A 15,000-nucleotide genomic window follows, 5' to 3' on the forward strand; every position below is an offset into this window, starting at 1 on the left:
TAATTTTTTATTAAGCTCTCTCACAGATATGATTACAGTGTAACAGTATTTACATATCTGATGTAATCTATCATTAATGATCAGTAGTTCTGATAATTGGAACATAACCATAACAAATCCACCTCTTTTCCTCTTGCAGTTAACATCTTGACAGTAAAAACAATGACACTAAAAACATTCATGAAAGTTCCTTACTTGGGGTTGGCTGTCTGAATGAGGTAAACACTCTTCTCTCTCACTGACTCCATGATCTCTACACTTGTTTCTCGATTGGCCATTTCCTTCACTTCTGCTCGACCTACGGGCACTTCTAGCCGGCTGCAAAGATGCAGCATAAAATGGGTAATATAATGAAGGAATCTCAGATTATCAGGTTGCTGAACACATGCAACATAAAGCAGCAGCAGTAAATTTCTTATAACCCTGCATTTGTTATATAAAAAATGGTCAACTAGATATGAACACAACCTATATGATTTTGGCTTTAGAAATAAAACAAAGCAAGAAAATCCGAGGAGAAGGTTGTATGCATACTAAGAATGGGTTAAAGCATCTAATTATGTTGGGAATTATAAGGGTCCTTATTTATATTAAAGGTATATTATTTGAAGATAACCATACAACCTTACAAAATCTGAAGTTGTGACTTTAGTTAAGCATGAATTCATTTCTTAAAGATACTAATAATTGCAAAAAAAAAAATCCAGTAAACACACAGCATTAACAATAAAAACAAAATGGTTACTACTATTAATATATACTGTCAAGAAATCATGTTTAACCATGGCAATATGAAACAAACTGTAATGAAGAGCAAAATATTAGCAAGAAAATAAAAAGGTAATGATAAATCAAATAAGCACAACTAAATTTCCCCAGTCATCTTCAAAGAGGGGAGGCTGCTTTGGAGGAAATAACGAGTGGTGAATTCCTCGTAATATCATACACATATATTATATAAATTAGTTAATGAAATTAATATCAAATACAAATAAAGAGTACCAACAATAGGCAATAAAATCCAAAGGGAGATGATGAATATGATAATGCGATGATGATAAAAATTGCAAATATAGAGAAAAGAGAGAAAATCTGACAAAATAAAAGGAGTTAATCCACAAAATGGAAGGAGCTGAAAGAATTCAACCCATAAAGGACGTGTGTTCTATTTTGAGGCATGCTTAGGTGAGGATGTAAGGTAACAGAGACATATATACTAACATTCCTCCAGTATGCTTTACATTTATTTGATATCTTAAAGTCTCCTAAGCAGAATTTGATCACCAAATTCCAGAGATACACATTTTTCATGTGAGCAGAATCAGAATAGATAAAAAGTGCCACATTTGATCATAAGACTCCTTCCTCAAGAGACAAACAATAAGTCGGTGTTTGCCAAACATTACACACTCCCTTTTCCCAAGCTCTGACACATCTGCTACCACCTCATAGTACATTCTTAACCTAATATGCCAGGATGGCATGACATACATGTCATGTCCCCTGTGAATTTATCTTACTAATTTTGTTTACACATAAACAGCTCTACACATCCTTGGCATCAAGGAGTCAGTTACTAGTCCTATGTATATCCCTTGCTTACCCTTCCTTTGATTTTTGGAATTTTTTTTTTTTTTTTTAATCTTTTATTGCTATTACTATTCTAATAACATTAAAATAATCATAATTTCAAAAATAATAGTAATAACTATATCAATTTCACTATCATTACAGGGAAACAAAAAATTACAAAAAAAATGAAGAATAGGGATATCTTGTGAGGTCATGCAGAACTTCACACCTCCCTCCCTCAGTGAACCCTCTTGGAAGTCCTGACCTAACAAGGTGGGAACCACTGCAGGAAAAGCTAATAACCTGGGAAGGTTACTTTATTATAATTTCAAAATAAGTGGTTATAAAGTTAAAGTATGCAAACATAATTAGCATGGAATAAAGAGATGAAGCAGCAGGTAAAAAACTATTCTATAAATTAATTTCATAACTACAGTTTCTTAAAGCATGGTTAGCAGATTTATAATCTTTATATCTATAAATAATGCCAATGCACTCAATAACTGGCTCAAAGAGGGACCAACTTTGCAATGAAATTAGCTTTTAATTGAACATAATTCATGGAGCATGAAAATAGCCACCTTTCTGTCTCTTATATTTCTATTCTAAACAAGAAAAAAACCCTATTCCATTATAGTCTTCTTCCAATCTATTCCTGATGTTTAAAAGTAGCCAGATAGTTACCAGGAGTAGATCCTTCCAGCTCTTATATTTTTATTTCAAATGCAACATAAAAAAAAAAAAAAAAAAAAAAAAAAAAAAAAAAAAAAAAAAAAGCTGACACAAGAACAAGAATAACAAGAATAACACATATTATTAAAAAGAACAAGTTTACCTTAAAATTACAATGAAAAGAAATTATCATAGAAGGAAGAGAAAGGGCGTCAAGAAATCTTAAGGTTTTGTTAGTCACAGTTCAAAGTTCTGTAAGTGGTGGTACCTACAGGGAGTCACTCTGGCTACTGACTGATGATTACTGTTTCATGGGATTAAATAAAATTGATACTACAAATTGTATCTTCCAGAGTGATGCAGCCTATCTACTACCAATCACTACAATATTCAGCATAAGCACAAGCAAAATTCACAATAACAGCATGCCTACTAAGGAATTCTATAAAAGTTAAAAATAGTTTCACATATGAACTAGTTTACTCTTCATGAAAAAATCATATTATTCAACATCAAGGCCAGAGGCATTCCTTATTCATAATACCAAAACACATGACACTTAAATAAATATTTAACAATTTGCTATAGACACCATACTGAAAACCATGCAATTATTAACAAATCTATACTTTACATGTATAAATACAAATGTCTATATAAAAACCTTGTATGTAAATTGTTCTAAACATGAAAAATTTCACAAATAAGAATCACACACAATATAAATTTTAAAATGATAAAATTCCATGAACGGCATGGTTTGAATGAAGTGCATGGATGCAAAATATACTGCTCAAATTATTTCCATATATCATGAATGTAATCATCGAAGATTCAATACAATAACAATGCCAACTATAAACAGAAAAAAACTATTCAGTCACTGAGACAGCCTCAGACACACAGACATACAAGAGAAATACACACAGAACATTCATACATCCATAAGAGGAGCAAGCTGGATTATACAACCTCCTTTAGTTCCAAGGTATAGATAGCCAAGATACAATAAACCTGGATAACAACATACTACTGGACATTTACACAAATAGAACTGTAATGCATTTAGAAGTAAAAAAAACATGCATATACATTCACTCTCACTATAAACAAACTAATTTTTTACATAAAATTCTCAATACTACAATCAACATATATAATGTAATTGATTTATCAGGCAATAAGTGCATTTAAACCACTACGATCCAGATGATGTGAGTGTCATGTCTTGAAAAAATTTGGCTTGAGGGGTGAGTAACATCATCATCCCATCATTGGAAAATTTGGCTGATGTGAACTTTCCGTCCTGAGCATTTCAGCTGAAGGCCAGGGTGAAAGGATAGACTCACCAAAAGTCACGAAGCTCTTGGAGGGTGATTAGACTTATTTGGCATTTAGGAAAGAGTTGTTGCATTATTTCCATCAATAAATGAGTGTGTAATGCACTGTCTATCAGCCATGACTGGGAGAGCACAGGATCCAGAGAGGATACCATTTCAATGATCAGAATCCTATTCTTGGCCACATGGTTGTATTGATGAAAATTTAATATTATGGGGGGGGGATCTAAATGACACAAATAAGAAAATGTTACTTATTGTGATTTTTGCACTCAGTTTTGGACTACCTAAAGAGATGATATAGAGTCTGTACAAGAGTCTGTACAAGGAAAACAGTCTATTACCATCTGGATAAAGCAAATCAAATGACAAATATGGACATTGGAAAATGGCAAAAAAAGCTAAAAATGCTTATGCAGAAAAAGAGAAATTAACATTGGAAAAGGGAGGCATAGAGTCTTGTCACCACACATGAATTTTGTGTGCACCCAGCCTAAAAGCTGTGCACCCATCAAAGTAGCCGATCAAATAAGCCTAATGTCCGTATTTTGGGCCATGTGATGGCAGTGAAACATCTGGATCCAATGGGTTATTGATGTAGTTTACAAAACCAAGGCATAGAAAATAACTCACTGCATTTTCCAATATAACTGGTACAATGATTTTGTAATAATATTGCAATAATCTAGTTACAAATACAGAATCCAAAATTTGGGGATAAACTACCATACCTGTTTCCTCCATTATAACCAGGTTAAAAAATATGAAAAAGTGCATGACATCACTTTCTTTGATATATAATCAAAGACCATGTTTTCATACTTTCAGGCAGCAAACAATGTATTTTCAATGTAAATATAACTATAAAGTTATGTTTACTTTCACATCTACTTTTATCCGATTCACAAAGTAAATTCCAAACCCTATAGGTTTTTATTGTGCAAGGAAACATGTGACAAACTAAAAAATATAATACTGGCCTCTCTTTTTCCCTCTTGAAGAAATAAATGGGATCTTCACTGCATAAAGCTATTCACATTAGACTACCTGCATTCTTCGTTAATACGAATTTACAAACAGTACATTGACTACCATATTAGTTTCCAAGAATAAAACAGAGTTTCTAATTTTATACTGTGAAAAGGGCCCTAGGTTAGCAGAGAAAAACCTTTGGTCAAGAAAAAAAAGAAGAAGAAACAAAAGAGGTAAGAGAGTCATTGGTTAGGTGTGTATAGTAAAAGAAATGTATTACTGTACTACCCACTGTATGGCTAACTTATGTCTATTCTTGTATATCTAATTTCAGAAGTTATTTTAAACTTACCCTTTACTTTCAGGCTGTTCAACTGTCTTAATACTATGGTGAGGTTATGCTGTACCTGCACTCTGCTAAACTGTTTGGTAAAATCTAACCATAATCTTTTAACTCACTTTGTACCAGTCTGGAGAATAAAAACATCTCGCCCCCTTACGGAGTCACCAATTTCCACCATTGTCTCTCGGTTGGTCTTATGGTACACAGCTATGTTCCCCATGTGTTTTCCCAGTCGACTGAATGAAAAAACTTGACAAAGTGAGAATCTAAAACCTAATTCTAAATTAATTACATTTACAATTGTAAAAAATTTCTACTTTATACATAGATCACTATATATATTATAGTAACTAAAGTATACAACAATTAAAAATTATCATCTTCAATATCATTAATAAAGAATACCAGAATATTTAGGAGAAATACATGAAACAGTAATATATAAGATTATATGGAAAAGGTTATTCATAAATGAATATAAAAGACTGAAAACATTCTGTAGTTGGAATACAACACAGTTAGCGCAGTACGGCATACGTCTAAACAATTTACAAAACATCAATAAAACTCATAGCTATGTATCTATTCTATGAAAAGGGACATCCTATGTTTACTTTCAGGCGCTGTTTGAATAATGGATGTCATTTATCAAAACATATCTAAGATTCTGATTTAACACATCTAATTACATAATCTGATATTGCATTTTCAACTACTGAAGCAAATCCCTTGCTAGATGCCAAAGATAATGAGGTCAACCATACAAAATACAAGAAAATTACAAAATGTATCTGAATCTGCAAATGCCAATTTTTTTATCATCTATTAGAACAAAATGTAAGTTTTCTAGCATCAGTTTGGCAGACACAAAACTCTATCCAGGTATGTGTAAGGACTTTTTACAAAACAGTGAACACATTTTCTTGGCAATGGTGGGTTAAAATGCAATATTTGTAAAAGTCAAAAATTTATCAATTAAATATTTTTTCTTCATAAATATTTTTTATTTTCAAATTATTCATATGGAAGTGTTTTGGTATTCTGTTAAACAATTATTATTTTAGTTTGATATAACTAGATTTATATATGGTATTATAAAAATTGTCACCATCATCATTAATAATATTTTCAAATTGCAAATATTCTTTATGACTGTTAATAATATCACCATAATAATAAAAGTATATGCTGAATAACACCTACACCCATTATCAAATACTGATATAAATAAAAACAAATCATGTGAAAATAAAGCCTGGTTGTTTACAAAAATAAATACAAAATAAGGTTTACTAACATGGACAGTGGAAATACATAAAAAAGGCAACAGGAAAGTTTACAGAGAGAAAGACAGATCTACAAGAGTTGTCAAAATTATGGATGAAAGGTGGATGGATGAGCTGTAACTTCTCATGTGAAGTCAGATGAAACTGTAAAGGGAGTAAATGTGACCAAATATATGTAAATTTATACTTCAGATAAACATGTTTTTCCCTTCCCCCATTTTGGCATACATCATCATGCAAACACAAACAACAAATTTAACTGAAATAATCAAGTGAAATTCATAAAACTATGATAATACAGTAGGAATGATAATGAACCAAAAAGCACCCAATAGGCAGTACAGATACAGTTGAAAGGATTAAATGAAATTTTATGAACAGTAACATAGAATGTGGTAATATCTCAGTTCATAAATAACAATTTTTATGAACAAACTGATGAGCAGTTTTTATTATTATTTTATTTTTAACTATAAGGTTTATGAACATTGTGCAGGATACAGAACCAAAGAAATGAAGAAGAGAATTACAAGACAAATAATTCAAGATGATCATCTTTTTCCCCATCAGAGCAAAATCTTGGCCTGAAATTGAAATAGCAATATTGATAAGTACCTACTACTAAGCTAACAAACTTGTTTAAGCATGTTCAGAAACAAAAGCAAAGGCTACATAATTTCCGTGTCATTAAAACTCAAATATCTCAGATAATTAAAACTATGAATTTCTTATCTAGTTATAAAGAATTTTATAAACCATTAAAAAATATGCAACTAGCCAGTCCTTAATTTGGCAATACTGGGAGAGCTTGATTAGGGACAATACAAACAACAGAAGGTTCACCATAGCTATATATTCAACATAAAAGGAACATAAGCATTAGATAAAAAGTGAAATTATAATGAAGTAATAATGTACTGTAAGAAAAGCTCTAGTTTGTTAATGCACTAGACTACTTAATGTGACATCATACCACACCAACAAATATTCTCCTGAAACAGAACATCCTATCCTTATTCTGAGCTTGTAAAACTATCACATCAGCAAATATGACAGCAGCACCTGTGTAGTGAAGATACCCTGACAATGTGGGGATTCAGAAACTTCTTGAAACTTCTTGGTATTTGCAAAGATTCTAGGACAAATAGCTTTAATAATTAGAACTTGTAGATAATGAAGCAAAGTCACATGGTATGGCTGGTGTAAGGTAGCCAATTCACACCAGAACATAACCCAACAAAAAGACAAAACATCCAAAAAACTTGCTGACTGGACGGTTTTCCATACAACTGGCACTGCAAATAATGGTAACATATACAGTTACTATCAGTAATCAGTTATCTTTATCCTCATTATTACTGTTATTCAAAATATTGATATACACATCCTAGGAGGGCAACATGATAAATAAATTAACAAAAATCCACCAGAAACATTTCCAAAGTGCCTGATAATATTCAAATTAAAAATTTGTTTATTTTTCTCTTTTATTATTCAAATGAACTTAATAGGTTTCAGGTAAAACTACAGGTACTGACTCACATAAGAAAGAGAAGCACTGCTGCTTCTGAATAAAGACATTTAACCCATTCACAACTGGGGGGAGAATTATCAAATCATGCACAGGTGGATGGAATGGGATCATGATGTTTTACATTGGCCTTCTCACTTCACTTTAATCCAGGATTCTCGTGAAGGAATCTGGAGTGAATGAGGTGGATGTATTTCAAAGGACAATGTTAAAAAAATTAAGGAACAGCAGCCTGCTGTTTCTAGCTACGTTTACATTCAACATTTTTCAAAATATCATCGAAAACTCAAGCCCAAGTCCTCTTAAAAGGCCCCAAACAGGCTCAGCTGAACTGTGCAAACAGCCAACACAATCTGGAGTGCAATGCAGTTTGTCCAGGCATGGGGCCAGTTTGTGTAACTGCAAAAACTTCATCTAAGCCTTTCTAACGCTTGCATTGGTTTGAGTGCACAAAGCTCTTGGAAGGAGTATAGATTCAGCAGGCCTTTAGAAAGGGGCTCTTACATTATTTCCAACAGTAAACAAGGGTAGATGGTACAATCTGTGTGCCACACCAAAATAAGTTTCAGTCTGGACACTATATCCATGTGTAATACCTATTCCTGCCCACCACGGCCAGCAGTGTTATGGAAAGTTGAATATTAAGAAAATATAAAGAAAATTACACAAGTAACACATTCTTACTTATAATTATTATTACTGCAGACTTGTAGACTGCTTGGAGAGATAAGTGAAAAGTCTATTATCAGCTTGATACAGCATAACAAATGACAATTATAGACCTCAGAAAATATCAAACAGTGTATGTAGAATAGGAGCAAATAGCATAGCAAAGAGGAGGCAAGGAATCATGATACTTGATGCTGGTGTTCATGTGCACTGAGCCTACAAGACAAAAACCTAGTCACCACTCAAGTATGCCTAATGCCCTAAATTTTACCTAGATCCCGCCAACACTTAATTTTGCATTTTTGAAAAAAAAAAAAAATCCTAAAAAATCTTGAAACTTCATGGTTAGATATCTTAGATTAATTTTGTAACCAAACCAAGCATTTTCAAATTGCCTCCTGAGGAAGCTTGCCAAAATGGCCAACACATATCTGTGATTACAATGAAACTGCTAATAATTCACTCATTGTGTGGCTAATAGATGATATAGACTACCAAGTTGTGATCATGTAATTAACCCAGTGTCGCTGGGAAAATCTTGTGCCCATTTTAGATTTTTTTGGTGAACTGTTTCTGCATATAGATGGCTCTGTTAGTGCTTAGACACAAAGGGGTCAATTAGTAGACCTTGTGACCTTACCTGATTTCACCTTTCCTTGAATTTGTGGGAAAAATGTTTTTTTTTTATAAATGCTATAAATTTTGATGGCCTTATTTATATTATAGACATTATAATTACTTTAATGTTATTGACATTTGTGGTGGCAATATAAGATAACAAAATATTTTTAAAAAACAAGGAAAAGAGTAAACAGGTGAGACAAGCAATACTCATAATTGGCTCACTGGCAACTGAGTACAAGTGGAGCCCTCTATGTGTAAAAACAATGGTGAATGTACGTACATGCCATGCCTGTTGGTTCTGGGTTAATTAGAGTCTGCCAACAGTTTTTAATTATCTAAAAGGTAAGCACTGACTACTTACAAATGTATCATAGCAATCCTGGGGTTGTGTGAAGTATATTTAAATATTTATTGTTATTGTTATTCTGAATTCTGAAAGCCTGATCATTGTTATTGATAGCATAATTTTTTTCTTGGTATATATGTATATTTAACTCTTTCTGCTTCATATACTGATGTGGGAAAAAAATTATGATTTTTTTTTAATGTATATGATTTTATCTTACTTTACTTCCTTTGTCATCAGCCAAATGTCAAAGCCAAAGGTGAAGAATGACTTACTCCTCATTAAATTCACTATCCTCACCATTAACGATGTCCACTCTGCTTTCTACCAAGATTTCTACTATCACCCACTATGAAGTGACCTGAGTGATAACAAAATCACAGTTGTTTGTTTACATGGATGGCAAATCGAGTATTGGGACTCTCCTTGACAAATTCAGCAAGGTAAAGCAAACCTAACTAAACCATAGCCTGCTTGTACTTCTTGTCAAAAATGTGTCAGTGCAAAGCCTGTTTTAATGGCTAGAAAATGGACATATAATTCTCACATACGCTCTAGTTCTTGTTAACAGCATACACAAACTTATGCAATTTATGCTCTTATCTTATTTTCATTTGATTTCACATTATGGTTTCTCATATTTTTTGTATACTAGTTTCTAATGTGGTTGCAGACATATGTGTATCTCTCTCTCTCTCTCTCTCTCTCTCTCTCTCTCTCTCTCTCTCTCTCTCTCTCTCTCTCTCTCTCTCTCTCTCTCTCTCTCTCTCTCTCTCTCTCTCTCTCTCTCTCTCTCTCTCTCTCTCTCTCTCTCTCTCTCTCTCTCTCTCTCTCTCTCTCTCTCTCTCTCTCTCTCTCTCTCTCTCTCTCTCTCTCTCTCCCTCCCTCTCTCTCTCTCTCTCTCTCTCTCTCTCTCTCTCTCTCTCTCTCTCTCTCTCTCTCTCTCTCTCTCTCTCTCTCTCTCTCTCTCTCTCTCTCTCTCTCTCTCTCTCTCATGCGCACGCACACACGCACGCACACACACGCACACACGCACACGCACACACGCACGCACACACACACACGCACGCACACACACACGCACACACACACACACACACGCACACGCACACGCACACACACACACACACACACGCACACGCACACGCACACGCACACGCACACGCACACGCACGCACGCACGCACGCACGCACGCACGCACGCACGCACGCACAATCTTCTGACCTAACTTCATAACTCTCAAAATATGAAAAAATAATAGAATTTGGTAACGAAATCCCTTTATATAATAGCTATATAAATTATTACACATAATAATACACGACAGATAAACCAAATCCGCTTGAAAGTTAGAGAAAAGCTTGGTGAGTGACAGTGGATGGTTGGCCATTCATGGAAATATTGAGCTACAGGGGCCCAGGGAATGGATCCCTTCAAGGTCTAGTTAAGTACTAATATACATCTTAGACCCTTTGTCCCTTCTTTGCTTCTTCTCCTTGTTTAGTTCTTTACAATAGCAAAATATTCCCTGACCTTGTGTAACTTTTGAAATTCTTTCCCTGTTTAGGTTAGCATCATCATTGATATTAAGTGTGACATCTACACTGTGGAAAAGCTCTGCAAGTTGCTTTATAGTCTGTTCCTTATGTTGCTCTTTTTCACTTCCTTCATCTTTGTAAAGCACTTTCAACTTGTGCTGTATTGCATCAAGCTCATTGGAACATTGCAAAAGTTTTGATTTATAACATCGTTTCAAAGCAAGTTAGATACTCTTTTGTTTTTACTTGCTGTCCTAACAGGAGCCATTTTCGAGGTTGATATCCCAAAACAAGCACTACATGGGAGGAAGTAGACAAATGGGGAAGACAAGAAACACATCTGCAATTCTGAGAACTGCTCACCAAAGCTTCAAGCCCTAACTTGAAAATTCCATTATTTTAAATCATCTGTGCCCCACACACAAAGAGCCATGAAAAAAAATCACATTCAAGCATAATATTACAAACATAGGTGCCATAAAACAAGAATTACCTGTATATGAAACAGCAACTATGGTTGCTCTTGGTGAAAAAACTGTTATATCAACTGACCACCTGCTTCTGAACCTAACCTTCAACATGGGCAGTAAAAATAGAAATGAATGACATATGTTAAAACTTTCCATATAATGCACCATTTAATAGACAGATCACTGTATTAACCTAGGTAGGAGTGTTGTAGTATAAACTGAATAAAAGTAACAAAACCATATTGTAAAATTCCTTTCTGGTTACATTTTAGAATTCCTTTTAATTGTACTCACAAACAGAAGAAATACATAAAGAACAGGAAAAAAAGTTTTCTTCCCTCAAAGTGAACTTCAAAATAGTCAAGAAGCTTGACAAGCAAGATAAGTGAGTAAAAACCAACAATCATCTGATATTTACTGCATTTCTCTCTTATTTTCCCATCTGTGCAGTCATTTGAACCTGTTCAAGTATAAGTTCATCCAGATATGTAAATCATTATTCTGGCCACTATAACATTTTATGTACTTAGATTATAACCAGCATTGCTTAACTTGATTTAACTGATCATAATACTAGCTTGAAATTATTTTTCTAACTGACAGACACTAATATCACTTTAGTTGAAAATGCAAGGCAAGGGGAGAGTATTACATTAATAAAAGCATACTAACTATACACAATTATAATTATGTTCTGGTGCAAGAAAACAAGATTTGCATAATTCATACTTTGTGTTAAGAGCATTAAGTAAGAAATAAAGAAAGAAATAAAATACAGGAAAAGGGAGGTACATGCTGGGCTACTGAAAAATGTAATGAGTTTACAGGCCCACAAGTTGCCTGTGGCCTAAATAATAATTTGTCTGTGGTTTATGAGCACTCATTAATATATTGATCTATAAATATCTCTTACTGTAAGTTGATAATATGACTTGCATTATTTTTGCAAAAAAAAAAACCTGTTTTTCATAATTAACCCTTTGTGTTAAATAACCATGAAAAAAGTTTGGCTGAAGGCTGGATGATGGGACTATGTCTTCATGGAAAATTTTGAGAGAAGTCATCATGAAAAATTTGGCTGAAGGCCAGGGTGAGTAGCCAGGAGTAAACAAAACTCTTGGAGGGTGATTAGCCTTAGTGAGCATTTAGGAAGGGGCTCATATGTCATTCCCACCAGTAAACTAGTGTGGAATGTACCATTCACAAACAATGGTTGGAGGAGCACTGGCTCCAGGGAGAATACTACTTCCATGCTTAGGATTCTATTACCTGCCCACCATGACCAGCAGCGGAGGATATATTACAGAAAATTTAACAAAAATATATTCAAAATGAGACAAATAACACATTGCCTCTAATTATTATTGTTATTACACAAAGCTGCAGATGATTTAGAGTCTGTGAAGGAAAACAGTCTATTACTATTTTGATACATTATATCAAATGACATATAACCTTGGAAAACAGCAAAAAATGCCTATGCCAAAAAAGAGATAATAACAAATGGGGGGCAAGGAGTCTTGACACCGCCCATGAGTGTTTGTGTGGGACAAGCCTGCAAGTCACATAACCATAAGAGTCACCACTCAAGTAAGTCTAAAGCTTTGCTTTTAGGCCACAGGCATACAGCAAGGCACCGGATCCAACAGGTTGATTCTTTTTAGTTTCTCTATGTGCAGACCCTGCCTAGAACCTTTGTATCACTAAAAGATCATGAAGTATTATTTTTCATTTCTGTATGAATTTAATAAAAAATGTGGAAGCAATTATTAATCCTGTGCTTAAGTTGCCTTAAAAGGAAAGTAACTTCTGGGTTAAATATCAACATCAAATTCATAACAAGTATCAGAAATCACATGTAACATTTTTAACAAATGCAAGGGCATTAATATTTTGTTGACTTATCTTCCAAAAATCTGGAAAAAAAATTAAAAATCTATATATCTAAAACAAAATTCAGAAGTCTCACCTCGCTATCAGCTGGGCCAGCTCTGGGTGAGAGTTCCCTGCCAGAAGAACCATCTCTTTACTGCCACGACTGGTATCCATGGTTGATCCTGATCTGCAAATCCAATCCATTGTAATTATAAAACATAAAAAATTTATTTAGTTTACTGGTATATTCAATACCTACAATGCTGTTAACAGAAAACACTTGAGAATTATGTATTGTTGAAAATAGTAGCAGCATTGAACAACAAAATATACAATCATGCTAGTCTATACCTATGAATTAAATAAATCTCAAATAACTAGTTTCTAAGGTATATAACAAAATTGTATTTAGGGTAAATTGAGAGAACTGTTCTTTCTTTGAAGTGCAGCATTAGTTTCTTAAGTATAGTCAGATGAGATCATTACAAAAAGTAAAAGTAAAAAAGCAGATTTGCACAATCCCTCTGGTACTAAAAAAAGTAATAAAAGGAGGTACTAAAAAAATAATGAATCAGAGTATGGGTATTCCTGTGTATAAATACAATTTTTAACAAAACAAGTATTCTATAGGATAGATAGCAGTGTCACACAAAATATATCTGCAAAAATGATGCTGAAGAAAGTAATATTCAACTAATGGTGTGTGGTGGAAAGTGTACAAATATCTAATTGGGAAAAGAGTAGATATCTCAAGCCTGTATTTCATTATTATACTACAAGAGAAATGATTACATAATAGAAAGAGCTCATAAACCTTGATAATATGCTTAACTATGCAGTAATTTCTAAACAACTGTTGCATTTTTAAATATTTTCTGTACAAATTGTATAGCAAAGGAAAAAAATGAGAGGAGGAGAAGGAGGGGGAGAACAGGACAACACAAAGAGGAATGGAAAGGGAAAGGGGAAAAAAGAGGACAGGGCAGAGGGGGGGAGAAGAAGAAGAAGAAAGAAAAGAAAAAAAAAAAAAAGGGTAAAGCAACATGCTTCTTGTATGATACTCAATTATTTGCTACTAAACATGATAATCATTATATATGGGACAATTTTGCAATAAACAAATATAAGATATATTACTGTAATAATCCAAGAAAGGCATGCTTCAACCAGAACTATGGTATTTGTACTAGGAGCCCTGGCAAAGGCCAATACACCTCCACTATGTTTTCCACCAATTGAGAGCTGTAGCATTTACAGGATGATGACAACAAGGATCATGATAAATTTCCATGCAAATTTACTGTGGCTGTTGTTTAAAAAATCATGAAGTTTGTGCTTTAAATTTGCAACCTAAAAGTAATGTCAAAAGCCTTCAATTTTATTCTCTTAATATATGAGATGGGAATGTTTTCCTAACCTGGAAATAACATTGCCTTTTATGTAAACTTTGGAATACTCTGTGGGAATTAATTTTCACTTTTCTTTTCACCATTGAGAAATACCTGTAGTGTGAATATCCCATAACTTACTAGAATATATCCTGATGAATTTCACTTACATCTTTGACATGAAAATTATAATAATAAATGTTATCTTGCCTCCATGTTTTATATGGAGCTGATACAGTGGATATCAATACATAATTGGTGGGATTAAATGGTTCTTTCTGAGTATGTCTAGGATTAAGCTTTGGGCCTAAAAGTTAATGCTGGTCTAGAGGTGTATTAATATTTGAGTTTTTGTTAACGAGTATGACACACC

At 33.6% G+C, this 15,000-nt stretch overlaps 1 protein-coding gene across 6 annotated transcripts in view; it reads right to left on the minus strand.

Annotated features, from left to right (window-relative positions):
- LOC125047066 (phosphoribosyl pyrophosphate synthase-associated protein 2-like) overlaps positions 1–15,000 on the minus strand; it is a 56,258-nt gene that overhangs the window by 38,062 nt on the left and 3,196 nt on the right. For 3 of the 6 annotated variants that reach the window (XM_047645147.1, XM_047645150.1, XM_047645151.1), the window contains 2 exons: positions 13,334–13,426; positions 5,016–5,135 (listed from right to left, as the gene is read on the minus strand). In XM_047645147.1, coding sequence (XP_047501103.1) covers positions 5,016–5,135; positions 13,334–13,426 — 213 coding nt within the window. Of the gene's footprint in view, positions 1–195; positions 319–5,015; positions 5,136–13,333; positions 13,427–15,000 lie in introns of all 6 variants that reach the window. The other 3 variants (XM_047645146.1, XM_047645148.1, XM_047645149.1) reach the window with 1 other exon arrangement.

The sequence above is a fragment of the Penaeus chinensis genome, chromosome 40, assembly GCF_019202785.1.
Source record: "Penaeus chinensis breed Huanghai No. 1 chromosome 40, ASM1920278v2, whole genome shotgun sequence".
Lineage (NCBI taxonomy): Eukaryota > Metazoa > Arthropoda > Malacostraca > Decapoda > Penaeidae > Penaeus > Penaeus chinensis.